Below are 15,636 nucleotides of genomic sequence, written 5' to 3' on the forward strand. Positions count from 1 at the left end.
TTCCAAATAAGGTCACATTCCGAGGTCCTGGGGCAAGGACTGTGACATATCTTTTGAGGGGATGTAATTAAATCTGAAGCATGGGTATTGGTCAAATTAGTCTCCAAAAGTTTTAGAATGTTTTATTTATTTATTTATTTTTATTGATTTCAGAGAGGAAAGGAGAGGGATAGAAACATCAACGATGATTGCCGAAACCGGTTTGGCTCAGTGGATAGAGCGTCGGCCTGCGGACTCAAGGGTCCCAGGTTCGATTCCTTGGTTGCAGGCACATCCCCAGTAGGGGGTGTGCAAGAGGCAGCTGATCGATGTTTCTCTCTCATCGATGTTTCTAACTCTCTATCCCTCTCCCTTCCTCTCTGTAAAAAATCAATAAAATAAAAAAAAAGAAAAAAAAGAAAAAGGAAACATCAAGGATGAGAATCATTGATTGGCTGCCTCCTGCACGCCCCCTACTGGGGGATCTAGCCCGAAATTGGGTTCCATGGCCCTGACCAGAATCAGGAACCCAGACCCTTCAGTCCACAGGCCCATGCTCTATCCACTGAGCCAAACCAGCTAGGGCTAGAATGTTTTAAATATTCCATTAAACACTGAAGTCTCAGAGTTTCCTCAATAAGTTAAGCATGGAATTACTAGATGACCCAGCAATTCCACTCCTGGTGATGGACCCAAGAGAATTGAAAACAGGAACTCAAATAAAAACCTGTACAACGTTCACAGCAGCACAATTCACAATGGCCAAGCCCAAATGTCCATCAGCGAATAAACACAGTGTGTCCACCCACACTCCGGAATACTACTCAGAAAAGGAGTGAAGTTGCCGGAACCGGTTTGGCTCAGTGGATAGAGCGTCGGCCTGCGGACTCAAGGGTCCCGGGTTCGATTCCGGTCAAGGGGCATGTGCCTTGGTTGCAGGCGCATCCCCGGTGGGGGGTGTGCAGGAGGCAGCTGATCGATGTTTCTCTCTCATCGATGTTTCTAACTCTCTGTCCCTCTCTCTTCCTCTCTGTAAAAAAATCAATAAATATATTAAAAAAAAAGAAAAGAAAAGGAGTGAAGCACTGACACTTGCTATGTGAATGGGCCTTGAAAAAAGATGCCGTGAGAGAAGCCAGACACAAAAGGTCAGAGTGTGTAACCCCATGTGGAATGTCCAGAACAGGCAAATGCAGAGACAGAAAGTAGATTCCTGGTTGCCAGGGGCTGGGGGAGGGCAGGCCTGGGAGCATCTTGGGTAGTCCTGGGCACATCTTCTGGCCCAACCCCCTACAAAAACACACACTCACAAGCTTGAAATTCAAATTCCACTTTATTTTTTTTTTTAATTTAAAAGTCCAGATTAAGCAGTGGCAAAGGGGCCACCTTCATGACGTCCGTTAGCTGAAGGAGGGCAGGGGATCAGTACCAGTTACTCCATTCCGAGGTGCAGGAAGTCGAGGGACACAGGCAGAGGCTCTCACCCAAGCAGGAGAGCATGTCCCGCAGTGTGCCTGCTTGCATGGGGCACTGTGGTCAGCACCTTCGGGGAGTCCCTCCCTGTGTGTCAGGTATGGGTTTTCCCTGCCCTGTGTCCTGGGGCAGGTCCCTGGAGCCACTGGAGCCGGTGTCACCCTCCCTACACCAGTGTTGAGAGTTGCTGTTGGTCCCCTTGTGTCCTGGGTCATGCTGCCCATGTGTGGTGTTCCCACATCCCTGTAGTATGACATGCTCTATGAGGCCATGGGGTTCTATGTGTGTTGTGCCTGTTGGGTGACTTTTCTGGATTTGGGGTACTGGGGAGGTTGAAAGCTAGGGGATGGTGTAGAATAATGTTAGGGGGCTGAGCTCCCAAGGTGCAGGATTGGGCCTGGCCCCAAAAGGTGGACCCCCATCCCTCCTCCATGGGGTGGGGGCCACGAGCAGAGCTTGGTCTTCTCTGGATCCCCACGAGCTGACCAACACCTTCATAGGTGCTCACTGCAACAGGAGAGAGGAGGGGAGTCATGACTGGGGACTCCGTCATCTCAGTCCCCACCACCATCCTAGGGGACACCAGAGGCCACCTTCCTTAATAGCTCCAAACAGATGTCAGGGTAGGGGCCCGGAGTTGACCCCATCTAACCTGGGGAGCCAGAAAACACCCAGAATAAATTGCCAAGAAGCTTTGGAGAAGTTCTAGTCCCCCTAAGTCAGTGGTTGGCAAATTGCAGCTCGAGAGCCACATGCGGCTCTTTGGCCCCTTGAGTTTTTAGCAAAGGCCAGCTTCAGAGTACCCTAATTAAGTTAATAATAATGTACCTACCTATATAGTTTAAGTTTAAAAAATTTGGCTCTCAAAAGAAATTTCAATCGTTGCACTGTTGATATTTGGCTCTGTTGACTAATGAGTTTGCCGACCACTGCCCTAAGTGAGTCCAACTGGCCAAGAGGGGCTGGCAGGTGGAGCCCACCCAGCAGCATTAACACAGTACCGCTGCTCGTGGTTCCGCCATTAGCCTCCGGCCGCAAGCACCAAATAAGTCCCACCTGGTAAATCCCAAGTGGGCGGGACCCTCAGAACAAGATCCGGCTGCTGGGTCCCACCCTGCAGTGCCCACGGATTTCCAGAATCCCACCGAAGGGGAAGTGCAGGCCAAGGTAGGTCTAGCCTGAGGCAGTCCCCCATTCAGGGCCACCCCACCAGGGCTGAGCCAGGGGCAGGCCCCGGCGCACACCTGGCGACCTGGGCCAGGATCTCCTTGATGCGGACCACGAGCTTCTCGTGCTGGGCGGGGTCCCGCTCGATGGCTCCGTGAAGCTGGGTCATGTAGAAGTCCAGCGTGCTGAGTGTGGGCGTCTCGCCGGTGCCTGGGGGTGGCAGGGGACTGGTCAGCCGAGCCCAGTGTTGGAGTAGCTGTGGTTGGGGCTCCAGGGAATTGGGGTCTTTAAGGGAGGAGTCCTGGGGAGGGGGCCCTGGGCGCGTGTCCGTGGGGGTCGAGTGAGGGGTCAGGGCGTCTGGACCTGAGAGTCAAGGTCAGTTGTGAGAAGGTGGGTCAGAAGATGTTGGTTGGCCATGGACAGGTTGTGGTGGGAGGTATAGGGGTCTACTCCGGGAGAGAAAATTAGTCAAAATCAGCCAAAGACAACAACTAAAGGCGGGACGGATGGGGTCAGTGAGAGAGGGGCTGGCTTGGGCATGGGCCAGTGAGGGCGGGGCAGCAGCGCTGACAGGAGTGGGGCGGGGCGGGGGTGGTCGCGGCAGCAGTGGGACGGGGGTGGGGGTGGGGAGTGGCGGGTGCGCGCAATGCTTGGGGTAGGGAGGTGGTCATACGGAGCGGGTCAGTGGGGTAAGGGCTGGCTGGGCAAGGAGGCGGAGCCACCAGGAACATGACTAGCGGTGACCCGGTGGGGTCTGAGGAAGGGCAGGGTTAGCGGGGACAGGACTCCGGGGGGTGGGGGCGGGGCTTCCGCACCGGGGACGGGTAGCGAGGCGAAGCTGGCGGTGAGCGCCTGGCGCACAGCCTGGAGCTGCTGCTGCAGTGCCAGCGTCCGCCGCTCCTCCAGCGCCAGCTCCTGCTCCAGGCGCTCGCGCGCGCTGCTCATGTTCTGGGTGTGCCGCTGCAGCACCGCATTCTGCTCCTCGAAGGCCACGTTCATCTTCCGCAGGCGCCGCAGCTCCGCCTCCCGAGCTGCAGCGGGAGCCAGGTCAGCGCTGGCACTTCCTCCCCTCCCCTCTGCCAGGCCTGTGCCCGAGCTGTGCCCTGCACCAGGCCTTAGGGCATTGCTCTGCCCCAGCCCCATCCTTTAGCTCCCGGGCCTACGGGGCAGGGGAGGAAGATGGCTTGGCTTTAGGGGTAAATACTCGCACTCCCTACCTCTTGCCTTGGAGCCCTCTTTGGGCCCACCCTCTCCCCTAACACCTGTTCCCCAAGAGCCCTAGTTGGTGCTCACCTTTGTTTTGGTCCAAGAACTCTTCAGTGAAAATGGGGACATCAAAGGTGGAGAAGCCGTCGCAGTCCCCGCCCTGGGACAAGACAAGTGGCAATGTTTATTGTGAGGGGCATCCAAGTGCTCTCTGGGACATCCCCCAAGCCTGGGGGGTCTCCTTGAGCCACTGAGGTCCGAGTCTGTTGAACACTCCCAGGGGGTGGCTGCCCTACTTACACAGGATGGGCAGGGCCATTCACTTCCCACGAGCCTTGGTCCGGGCTCACTCGGGCCTCACCCAGGGGCCTAAAGACTTCCAGACCTTTCTCACCTAGGTGCTCTTCTTGGAGGAGGGCACTTACCTTGTGTCCATTCAAGAGGGTATTCATGAGCCCGGAGCCCGAGTCCTCTGGTGGGGGAAGGAGGAGGGCAGGGTCAGCCTCCCAAATCTCCTCTGACTCTGCTTTGCTTTGCATATGCTGCTCCCCCTGCCTGGAACGCCCGCCTTCCCCTACCTCCATGTGAACCCCAGGGAGGTGAGGGGTCTCCAGGCTCACCCCTCAGAGCAGGCACTCAGCTGCCTGGGGCTGGGCTCTTCTCACCTTTCTTGATCTTCTTTTCCTGGATCTTCTCGGTGCACATCTTGTACGCTTCTGACTGCTGGTAAGCACGCAGCTCCTTCATGTACTGCTGCTTCTCCCGCTCGGCCTCATCCAGGTACCGCTGGCAGGGCAGCATGAGAAGGCTTGACCCAGCCCCAGGGCAGAGGAGGCCTCCAAGGCCAGGCCCCCATTTCCATCACTCATCTCAGTGTGCTGGACATTCCCAGAGCTCCTTATTCCCCTCCAAACAAAACCTGGCCCCTTAGCCTGCTGCTCAGGGTACCTCCTAGCTTCCCACCCCATCACCAGCCTTTACACACCACTCTATGGTGTCTGACTATAGACTCCTACTTCCAGGCTGCCCTCCAGCACCCGTTTTACCTGTTGAAATCCCTCTTATGAGGGTACAAGCCAGTGATGGGTTTTGTTACCTTTTCTTGATGTTTATGCAGTTTTTAAGTTACTAGGATTTGAAAATCGGATTTCACATAAAAATCTAGCTCCCACCCCTACTTCTTTTAGACGTTGGGTGACCACACCGGTTAAGTTTTATGTCTAGTCTCCCCTATTGCTACCCTCCCTCCCCACCCACCCACCCCCCATAAACTGGGGAGGCCTCATGGGCGGTCAGTTCTCCAGGAGGAAGAACCCTCCACACCTTTCAGGATATGGCTGCGGGGGCCTGAATGGGTAGGGGGAGGTCAGTGGTCCCGGGCTGGCCCCATCTGCCGCCCCCTGCCGTCCACCTGCTTCTCTGTGGGCTGCAGTTTGCTCCACTCGGCACCCAGCATCTTAGTGATCTCAGGGAAGGGCAGGTCCGGGTGGCGCGTGCGGATCTGCTCTCGCCGCTCATTCAGGAAGCGCACGTAGCCAGTGACAGGTGCTTTGGGGCCATTTGGCAGGATCTTCTTTCGCTTCTTTCCCTTGGGCCACCCTCGCTTCTTCACAGGCTGCAGAACCAGCAGTGCCGTTGGGAGGGGCTTGGGGGGGGGCCCAGAGGGGGACGGGGCGGAGCCTTGGAAGACGTGGGCGAGGCTAGAGGTGAGGCAGCCAGCCAGCAGGTAGAACCCAGAAGGCCTGGAGGTGTGGCCTGGTCAGGGGATAGGATTGTGAAGGGGGTTCGAGGAACCCTGGATAGAAGTGAGGGGTATCAGAGGTGCTGGGAACAGGCTGGTTTCTGTTGTGGGCGTGGCCTCAGTAATACAGACTTGGTTTGCACCGGAGGAAGGACCCACATGACCCCTGGGAGGCAAGCAGTGGGCGGGGCCTGGACTTAGAGTGGCAGCGGACCTTGTGAGGCGTGGCATCTAATTTGGGGCGGGGTCTCAACGTCCAGAGGGACATCTGGGCAGTGGGCGAAGCCACAGCGAATTCAAATCTAGTCTGAGGTGAGGCTCGGAGACCCGGAGCCTCCCCCAGCACAATTCGGGGACTCTCACCTCCTCCTCGTGGGACCCCTTCTCACTGGCTCGCGGGCCCTCGCCGCGCTCTTGCTTGACAGCCACCACGAAGCCCCCATGCTGCGCAGGAGCCTTGCCGCCCGCCGGCCTGGAGTCACGGGAACGCCAGTCACCCCCACTCCCACCCCGACGGTGGGGCTGGCAGAGAGGGGGGGCCTGAGTCCTGGGAGCAGGGGTCTCTGGGGGCGGGGCAGGGTCCCGAGGTCGGATCAGGAGCCAGTAAGGACCCCCGGGGGAGGCTTAAGCCACAGGACTCCAGGGTCACACCCATTCATCACCCCCGACGGCAGACAGGGCAGCACGAAGGGACCCGATCCCTGTTAGGGGGGCAGTGGGGACCCCTGGGAGAGACTGGAGCCCGGACGTGGGGAGAAGCCCGTGGGGGCGCTAAGGGAGGGACTTCCCGGGTGGCGGGGAGTCAAGACCCTGGGGCCGGGGTCGTGGAGCTCCAACAAGGTGGGCGGGGCTGAGCTGCGCCCCCGTGGGCTGTGGAAGGGGAGTCGCACTCACGCGACGGCCGCGCCGGGCTGCTTCGGGCCGTGGGACATGGCCGCACCTGGAACGCAGACGCGTGGCTGGGTAAGGGGCGCCCGAGCCACCGACACCACCGGGCCCGCGGCACTTGGGGGGGCCGGATCCCGGGGCTGGCAAGGCCTCCAGGGCGGGCGCCCCAGGGATCCTTTGTTGGGCGATCGGCCCCCGCGAGGCCCTGGTCCTCCCCACCTGGCCGGCAAGCAGCCCCGTCCCCGTCCCGAGACCCCCGCACCGCCGGCCCCTCGCAGGGCCCTGAGTTCCGCAGCTGTTTTCACCTCCAAAGAAACTTTCCCGGACCTCTCGGCTGCGGCGCCTCGCCAACCAACCGCCCGGAGCCCGCCCCTGCCGCCCGCCCCGCCCCCGGCAAGCTGATGGCGGCCTCCCCGCGCGGTGGGATTGGGTCGCGCCCTTTCCCTGGGGCGTGACCATGCAGATGAGGGTCGGCGCGCCGGTCCGCGATTGGCTGGGGCGGCCACTGAGCCGCGTGGGAGGCGGAGAGGGAGGCTGCGGGCGGTGCGTCAAGTTGGGCTGCGCTCGGCCGCTCCGGGGCTAATCGGGGCGCTTTGAGGCCTCGCCTGGCGGAGCCTCTTAAAGGGCCAGTAGGCACGGCACCGACTCCTCCTCCGCCGAGGGAGAGATTCCCCGCTCCGGCCCGACCGGCTTCGGCCCCGCCCCAGTTGTCATGGGGACGGGGGCAGGTTGCTAAGGAAGGGGTTAAGGACCATCTGGGCAGCCCCTTGCCTCAGGGCGAGGTGCACCAAGTTCTTAGCATCCTGCAAACCCGGTGGAAAAGTTTCCCCGTTTACTGACGGGATTTAGGGCCCCGGACACGCCTCTGTGCCTTGTCCTGCTCTGAGACCCGGCAGAAACTGCGCTCCCTCCGGTGCAATGAGGACATGGACGATGTCCAGGACCGGGAGGCCGGGATGCTGTGAGGCTAAGACCAAGAGGCTGGTCAGGCTGGGGCTGGGGTGAGGAACTGGGCTGGAAGCATTTGGGAAAAGGTGGTGCGACTGGAAGGCTGCTAGGACCTCGTGAAGCTGGAGGGGCAGAAGGTTCTGCCCTTGGATGTGTGTGTGTGTGTGTGTGCGGGGGGGGGGTGACGGGGGGGGGGGGGAGGGAGGAGGCCAGGCATAGCCTGGTCTTCTCCTGGTCTGGGCGGAGGCTGCCTCTGCTCCCAGAATGCCAGTAGCAGTCTCTGGATGCTCACGATGAGCCCATTTGTCCCTAAACAATCTGTGAGACATCGCCTCCTGCCCTCATCTCCCTCCACTCTCCCGCTCCTCCATGTTCTCCAAATACATCCATTTCATTCATTCCCACCTCTGCGTCTTTGCACTCTCTGTTCCCCCCACCTGGGTGGCCTACCCTGCGACTGTCTGCCTGGCTCACGGCTTGCCCTCCTTCAGGCCTTTGCTCAAAGGTCACCTTCTGAGTGAGGCTTTCTCTGGCTTGTACCCCACTTCATACACCCCGTCTTATTTTTTCTCTCCATATGCCCTTTTCCTCCATATGAGCTGCTTGCTTGTTTATTATTATTATTTTTTTATTGGTTTGAGAGAGAGGGGAAGAGAGAGAAACTTCGATTTGTTGTTCTACTTATTTATGATTCATTGGTTGCTTCTTGTATGTGCCCTGACCGGAAATGGAACCTGCAACCTTGGCATATCCGGACGATGCTGTAACCAACTGAGCCACCTGGCCTACGTGGTGACCTGCTTGTTTGTTTGTTGCTGTATTCCTAGCACATACAACAGTGCCCACAGGAGCTGCTTAATACATTTTCATTGACTTAAGTGAATGAATCCTGAACTTTTCTAAGCACACAGGTGCAGCTAAACATGGAGTTACCATGCAACCCAGCAATTCCACTCCTAGGTATCCACCAAGACAACTGAAAACACTTGTCCACACAAAAACCTATGCAAGAATGTTCACAGCAGCAGAACTGACAAGAGCCAAAAAGTAAAAAACAACCCAAATGCCCATCCATTGATTACTAGATGACCAAAATGTAGTCCAACAGAATGTCATGTGAAACACTAGAGTGTCATTGGCCATAAAAAGGAAAAATTTGCTGACTTATGCTACAACAGTGGTGAATTTTGAAACATGGTGCTCAGGAAAAGATACTAGTCCTGCCCTGGCTGGAGTGCTCAGTGGTTAGAGCGTTGGCTCGACTAACCCTAACTCTCCCTCTCTCCCTCCCTTCCTTCCACTCTCTCTAAAAATCAGTGGAAAAATATCCTCGGGTGAGGATTAACAACAACAACAAAAAGATGCCAGTCACAAAAGGCCACATAGTGTATGATTTCATTTATATTAAATATCCAGAACAGGCAAATTCAGAGAGACAGAAAGCCGACTCATGGTTGCCTGGGGATAAAGTATGAATGGTGGTTCTTTCACAGGTTTTGGTACCAAAAAAGAAAAAGAATTAATGGGGAGGGGAACAGGCGTGACTGCTGATGGATGAGGTTTCTTTCTGGGAGATCAAAATGTTCTAAAATTAGACTGTGGTGATGGCTGTGTAACTCTGTAGATATACTAAACACCACAGAATCACACACTTTAAATGGGTGCATTATATGCTATGTGGTTTAAATCTGGCAAAAAGATGAGTGTGCCCTGGAGTCTTGACCAACCCAGAGTCCTGTTTGGTTGTTTCTCAGCTGTGTGTTCTTTCATGCCTCTCTCTGCTTCGGTCAAAGACAATATTGGTAACACTGAGGGCAAAGACAACTATTCAAAATTTCTAATTACATTCTTCTTCTTTTTTTTGAATTCTCATCTGAGGATATTTTCCATTGATTTTAGAGAGAGTGTAAGAGAGAGGGAAAGACAGAGAGAAACATCGAAGGCTTGCCTCTCATACACGCTCCGACTGGGGATTGAACCCACAACCTAGTGCCCTGAGCAGGAAATGAACCAGCAACTTTTTTGGTATACAGGATGATACTCCAACAGACTGAATCACCTAGCAGGGCTATAGTATTCCTTTTTATGTTCTCACTAAAGTTTTCATTTCATTTTCAAATATGAACCAGGTGAAAATTCCCAGTGATGAGTGTACATATTTCATTTTGTTCACTTATCATAAGCCACTTTCTTTTTCCTTTGTACTCATGACCAGAGAGATACATGTGACATAAAAAAACAGGCCGAAACCAGTTTGGCTTAGTGGATAGAGTGTCGGCCTGCGGACTCAAGGGTCCCAGGTTCCATTCCGGTCAAGGGCATGTACCTTGGTTGTGGACACATCCCCAGTAGGGGGTGTGCAAGAGGCAGCTGATCGATGTTTCTCTCTCATCGATGTTTCCAACTCTCTATCCCTCTCTCTTCTTCTCTGTAAAAAATCAATACAATATATTAAAAAAAAAACAACAGCAAGCCAGCTCTGGCTGGTGTTGCTCAGTGGTTAGAGCGTCCAGCCACACATGGAAGGGTCGCAAGTTTGATTCCTGGTCCAGGGCACGTACCTGGGTTGCAAGTAGAGCCTCGGGTGCACTGGGGAGGCAACCAACTGATGTGTCGCTCTCACATTGATATTTCTCTCTCTCTCTCTCCCCCTCCCTCCCTTCCTCTCTCTAAAAAGCAATGGAAAAATATCCTCGGGTGAGGATTAACAAAAATGTTGAAAGTATAAATCAGCATATTAAAAAAAATTCTAGGTAAGACTTGCAAGCTGGAAAACAGGGAAAGATCCGCCCTCTGAGCCCCACCTCTTTTGCTTGATTGACAGTCTGATGTTGCCATAGAAACAATTTTTCCACTCCCAATGTACCACACAAGCAATTCAGGGCTCTTCCTGCACATCCAAAAGAAATGAATGGTTCTGAGAGCAGTTTTGAAAAACAGTCTGTAGCTCCTTGGCATCAAGGAAAGAGCTTTGCACCCCCGCCAGTTGGCTCAGTTGGTTGGAGTGTGAGTCACCCAGACATCAAAAACGTTTCAGGTTGGATTCCCTGTCAGGGCACATACCTAGGTTTCCGGTTCAATCCCTGGTTGGAGTTCATCCGGAAGGCAACCCATCTATCTTTCTCTCCTCTCTCTCTTCCTTCTCTCTCTCTCTCTTCCTCTCTCTCTCTAAAACCATTAACATGTCCTCAGGGGGATAATGCCTTGCATCTGTGAGAATGGCTGTCATCAAGAAAACAACAAGTGTTGGGGAGCAAAGGGAACCCTGGTGCACTGCTGGTGGGAATGCAGATTGGGGCAGCCACTATGGATAACAGTATGGAGGGTCTCAAAAAATTAAAAGTGGAACTGCCTTATGACCCAGTGGTTCCAATTCTGGGTATATAGCCAAAGAAACCCAAAACATTAATTTGAAAGAATATATGTTCATTGAGGTGTCTTTTTTTTTTTTTTTTTTTTTACAATAGCCAAGCTATGCAAGCAACCCAAGTGCCCATCAATAGAGGAATGGATAGAAAAGGCAGTGGTAGCCCTAACTGGTTTGGCTCAGTGGATAGAGCGGCGGCCTGTGGACTCAGGGGTCCCGGGTTCGATTCCGGCTGGGGGCATGTACCGAGGTTGCGGGCACATCCCCACCAGTGGGGGGTGTGCAGGAGGCAGCTGATTGATATTTCTCTCTCATTGATGTTTCTAACTCTCTCTCCCTCTCCCTTCCTCTCTGTAAAAAATCAATAAAGTATATATTTTTTAAAAAGGCAGTGGTACATAAATACAATGAAATATTACTCGGCCATAAAAAAGAATGAAATCTGCCCTAGCTCGTTTCCCTCAGTAGATAGAGCGTCAGGGTTCTGGGTTCTATTGTAGTTGAGGATCCTGGGTTCTGTTGTAGTTGAGGGCATGTACCTCGGTTGCAGGCTCCTTCCTGGGTTGCAGGAGGTAACCAATCGGTGTGTTTCTCTCCCATCGATATTTCTCTCTGTCTTTCCCTCCCTCTTCCACTGTCTCTAAAGATCAATGGAAATATAGCCTCGGGAGAGGATTGAAAAAAAAGAAGGAGAATGAAATCTTACCATTTGCAACAGCATGGGTGGTCCTAGAGAGTATTAAGGGAAATAAGTCAGTCAGAGAACAGCACAGACCATATGATTTCACTACAAACAAACAAAACAGAAATGGACCCACAGATCCAAAGAACAGACAGGGTTGCCAGAGGTGAGGGGACTGGGTGAAAAAAGTGAAGGTATTGAAAAGTATAAATTGGTACTTACAACATAGTCACGGGGATGTAAAGTGCAGCAGAGGGAATATAGTCAATAATATTGTAATAACAATGTGTGGTGCCAGGTGGGGACTGGAAATATCAGGGGATCACTTGTAAAGTATATGATTGTCTAGCCACCATGCTGTACACCTGAGGCTAATACAAAATAACATGGCATGTAAATTGTAATTGGGAAAAAAAAGCACTTCTCCTTTTCATTCTAACAATGTCTTAATGACAGAAATTCATCAAATAAAGATAAATACAGGGTGGGGCAAAAGTAGGTTTACAGTTGTTCATATGGGAAATAATACAATAATTAATAAATAATACTTCAAGAATAAACTCTGTGTTTCGAGTATTCACAACTGAAAACCTACTTTCACTCCACCCTGTACTTTTTCTGGAGGAAAAAATGCCTTCCTACATTTCCTAGAAAAAATAATAGTGTATTCAGTCCAATTAGTGCTATTCATACACAGCCCAACCCCCAAGCAGCATTCATGCATTTACATCCTTCATACATTTATCTAAAAGCATATTCTTTTGGGTTGTTGTGTTTTTTTTTTTTGTGTGTGTGTTTTTTAAATATATTTATTGATTTTTTACAGAGAGGAAGGGAGAGGGATAGAGAGCTTGAAACATCGATGAGAGAGAAACATCGATCAGCTGCCTCCTGCACACCTGCTCCTGGGGGTGTGCCCACAACCAAGGTACATGCCCTTGACCGGAATTGAACCTGGGACCCTTCAGTCCAAAGGCTGATGCTCTAACCACTGAGCAGAACCAGTTAGGGCTAAAAGCATATCCTTTTGTCCCCAAATTATAAATTGGTTTTTCATGGTGGCATGAAGTTCTCTCAATTCCTAGCTTTCAGTACAACCAGTAGCCCTATGATTTTTTGAAGGCATAGGATCTCATGTTAGTTTCTTTGCATCCATTTCTATGCTTCATTTGGAAATTTTTATAGTATCAAATCAGGAAAAATATTCCAATTTGTAGCCCTAGAAATACTAGAAATATGAGATCCATTCAGGATGTCTTAAACTTTTTGTTTTTGAATTTAATGTTTTTATGCAAATATTGCCCAAATCTATTTTATTTGTACAAGATTAGTGTATTAAGGCCACCATATTCCCCATTATCAACTTGTTACATTTATAGTTCTTAGTAAAACATTCTCTCTCTCTCTCTCTCTCTCTCTCTCTCTCTCTCTCTCTCTCACACACACACACACACACACACACACACACACACACACACACGCAGCACGTTAGCTTCCGAGGGCTGCTGGAACAAAGCACCACAAGTGGGTGGCTTAAACTACAGGAATGTATTGTCTTGCAGATCTGGGGCTGGAATTCCAAGATCAAGGACTTGGTCTGGATCTGTTCCTGCTGAAAGCAGTGGTTGCTGGCAATCTCTGGCGTTCCTTGGCTTGTAGAAACATCACCTCATCTCTGCCTCAGTCAGCACATGACGCATGACGTTCTCCCCTGTGCGTGTGAGCCTGTGTCCAAATTCCCCCTTTGAGTAAGGACATCAGTCATACTGTTCTGGGGCCCAGCCTACTCCAGTGTCACAACTGATGCCATCTGCAACCACCTGTTTCCAAATAAGGTCATAATCTGAGGTCCTGGGGGTTGGCACTTCCTCATATTAATTTTAGGGGACACACTACAAAGCACAACACATGCATACGCGCGCGCGCGCGCGTGCGTGTGTGTGTGTGTGTGTGTGTTCGTTCCTATAAAAACTGAATTAGATCTTGCTTTTGTGACCACGCTGCCCTCGTGCTGTAAACATCAGCCTGCAGATCTGCTGATTCCACCCGCAGCCTTTCTCCATTGCCTGTATCGGTTAGGTGCCTCAGTCCCTCTGATGCTGTGAAACATTCCACGGAGGGACCGGACCACCGCCTGCTAGCCAGTCCTGGCTGATCCACGTTAGGGTCCTTCCCAGTGTAACAGCCCCAGCTCCGAACATCTCCAACCTGCTGTCTGAGGCTCAGAGACGGCTTTGCCAGGGTAGGCAGAAGTCATGAAATTGATGGGTTGTAGCCCTTCCTATTTGATTTTTTTAAAATATATTTTTATTGATTTCAGAGAAGAAGATGAGAGAGAGGGAGAGATAGAAACATCAATGATGAGAGAGAATCATTGATCGGCTGCCTCTTGGATGATCCACAATGGGGATCGGGCCACAACCCGGGTAATGTGCCCTGACTGGAAATTGAACCTTGCCTGCCTGTTTCATAGGTCGATGCTCAATCACTGAGACACGCAGGCCGGGCCCATTTTTAATGCTCATTTGCTAACCTGGGGTGACTCAACTCTTCTCCATCCCCAGGAAGAGTCAGGGTGTGAGCGGTGCTTCCAGGACACCCCAGCCCTCCCGGGCTTGATCACAGAGTGGATTCAATACAGGGGATCATTTTAATGGGGTTGAAAGGCTGAGAATGCAAAAGGGAAGCAGGGGGGTAATAGCTGCTGGAACAAAAGGGTGTAGGGACAGGGGTCTCAAGCATCTGAGGAGAGGGCACCCCTGTAGCTGCTGGACCCTCAGACGCTCAGGGAGGTAGCCCTGAACCCTAGCTGTGTGGCTTGAGCAACTTATCAAAACTTTCCGTGCCTCAGTTTGCCCTTCCGTGAAGTGGGACAGTAACTACCTTCATGAGGTCGTGGAAAGGATTGAATGAGTTTAATTCAAGCTCGGTGCTTGATAGATCCTCCCTTCCCCCAACTGATGGACAGAGTATGACGTAAACTCCACCTGCAGCCGGACATTCCTGAACACCTTATATGGACTGTACATTGAACCACCAATCAGCACCTGCCATGTACCCTAAGCCCCCAATTCCTAAATCCCTAGGCCCCTAATCATGTGCCTTACATGAAACCACCAATCAGCGTGTGCTGAATGCCCTAAGCCCCGTCCCCTCTTTTCCTCCCCTTAAAAGGTACTCTCTCTCTCAAGCTCTCTCTCTCTCTCTCTTCCCTTTCCCCTCTGGAAGGCGGCCGGCAGGGTGATCGCCAATAAAGCCTGTGTCCTGGTATCCCATGGTCTCCGGCCCTCTGTTTCATCTTTCATCATGGTGCTGAACCTGGGTGAGCATGGACTATCCTCGAACCTAGCCCCGAGCTTCTGACTCCTGCTCTGGCTCTGCTCGGCGGCATGGTTCTGAGTCGATTGGCCTGCTCAGAACACTCCTCAAACCCTGCCGTACCAGGACACGTGGGAATCTCATCGCTTCCTTCTAACCGGTAGGCTTCAGGGATTTTCCCAACCACCCCCACCCCTGGTTCCCTTGACCTGGAAAGGCCTCAGAGTTTCCCGTACACGGCTCTACGTTCTACGTTCTACGTTCTACGTTCTACGTTCTACGTTCTACGTTCTACGTTCTACGTTCTACGTTCTACGTTCTACTTTCTACTTTCTACGAAAGCCCAGGTACCTGGCCGGGAAAACTCTGTTCTACTCCACGGGAAAGGTTCAGGGTGACGACCTTGCAACCTTCTCCCGTCCTTTTTTCTACAGGTTGGCAGAGGGAAAAGAAGGACGCTTCTTATTCCTTCCCCAACTTCTCGGTGGCCTTTCCCTCCGGTCAAGGGAACCTCTCAATCCAAACCCTCTCGTAACTTCAAAGAAGCTCTACCTGGCCACAATATAAACTCGACAATGTCTCTCTGTGGCCTGAAAATTCCAATTTCCTCCGAGATCTAGATAATTTTTGCCACCGGATTGGGAAGCATTCGAGATTCCTACAAACAGGCTTTCTCCCCACTTGCTTTACTCAGGTTCCACCCATCAGATCCTCCTCTGGAAGTCCTCTTTGTCCTCTCAAACCCCTTTCTCTGTCTTCTGACTCTTTCAACCCAGCGGATCGTTTCTCTCCACGTGTCTTAATCTCGCCACCTCCTTACAATCCTAAACCTGCCCCTCTCTGACTAAGCACTCTTTTTCCCAGGTC

The 15,636-nt window shown here is 52.4% G+C and overlaps 1 protein-coding gene across 1 annotated transcript; it reads right to left on the reverse strand.

The window, feature by feature from the left end:
• Nucleotides 1-1,293: 1,293 nt before the first annotated feature.
• On the reverse strand, nt 1,294-6,815 carry HMG20B (high mobility group 20B). The gene is made up of 10 exons (XM_054717515.1): nt 6,760-6,815; nt 6,461-6,506; nt 5,930-6,038; nt 5,237-5,440; nt 4,491-4,611; nt 4,251-4,297; nt 3,913-3,985; nt 3,435-3,650; nt 2,697-2,829; nt 1,294-1,959 (listed from the first exon to the last, which is right to left on the reverse strand). Exons 2-10 carry the CDS (start codon nt 6,496-6,498, stop codon nt 1,947-1,949), a joined length of 954 nt encoding a protein of 317 aa, XP_054573490.1. The 5' UTR covers nt 6,499-6,506; nt 6,760-6,815; the 3' UTR covers nt 1,294-1,946.
• Between the last annotated feature and the right edge of the window lie 8,821 nt (nt 6,816-15,636).

This window comes from Eptesicus fuscus, chromosome 6, assembly GCF_027574615.1.
Source record: "Eptesicus fuscus isolate TK198812 chromosome 6, DD_ASM_mEF_20220401, whole genome shotgun sequence".
NCBI lineage: Eukaryota > Metazoa > Chordata > Mammalia > Chiroptera > Vespertilionidae > Eptesicus > Eptesicus fuscus.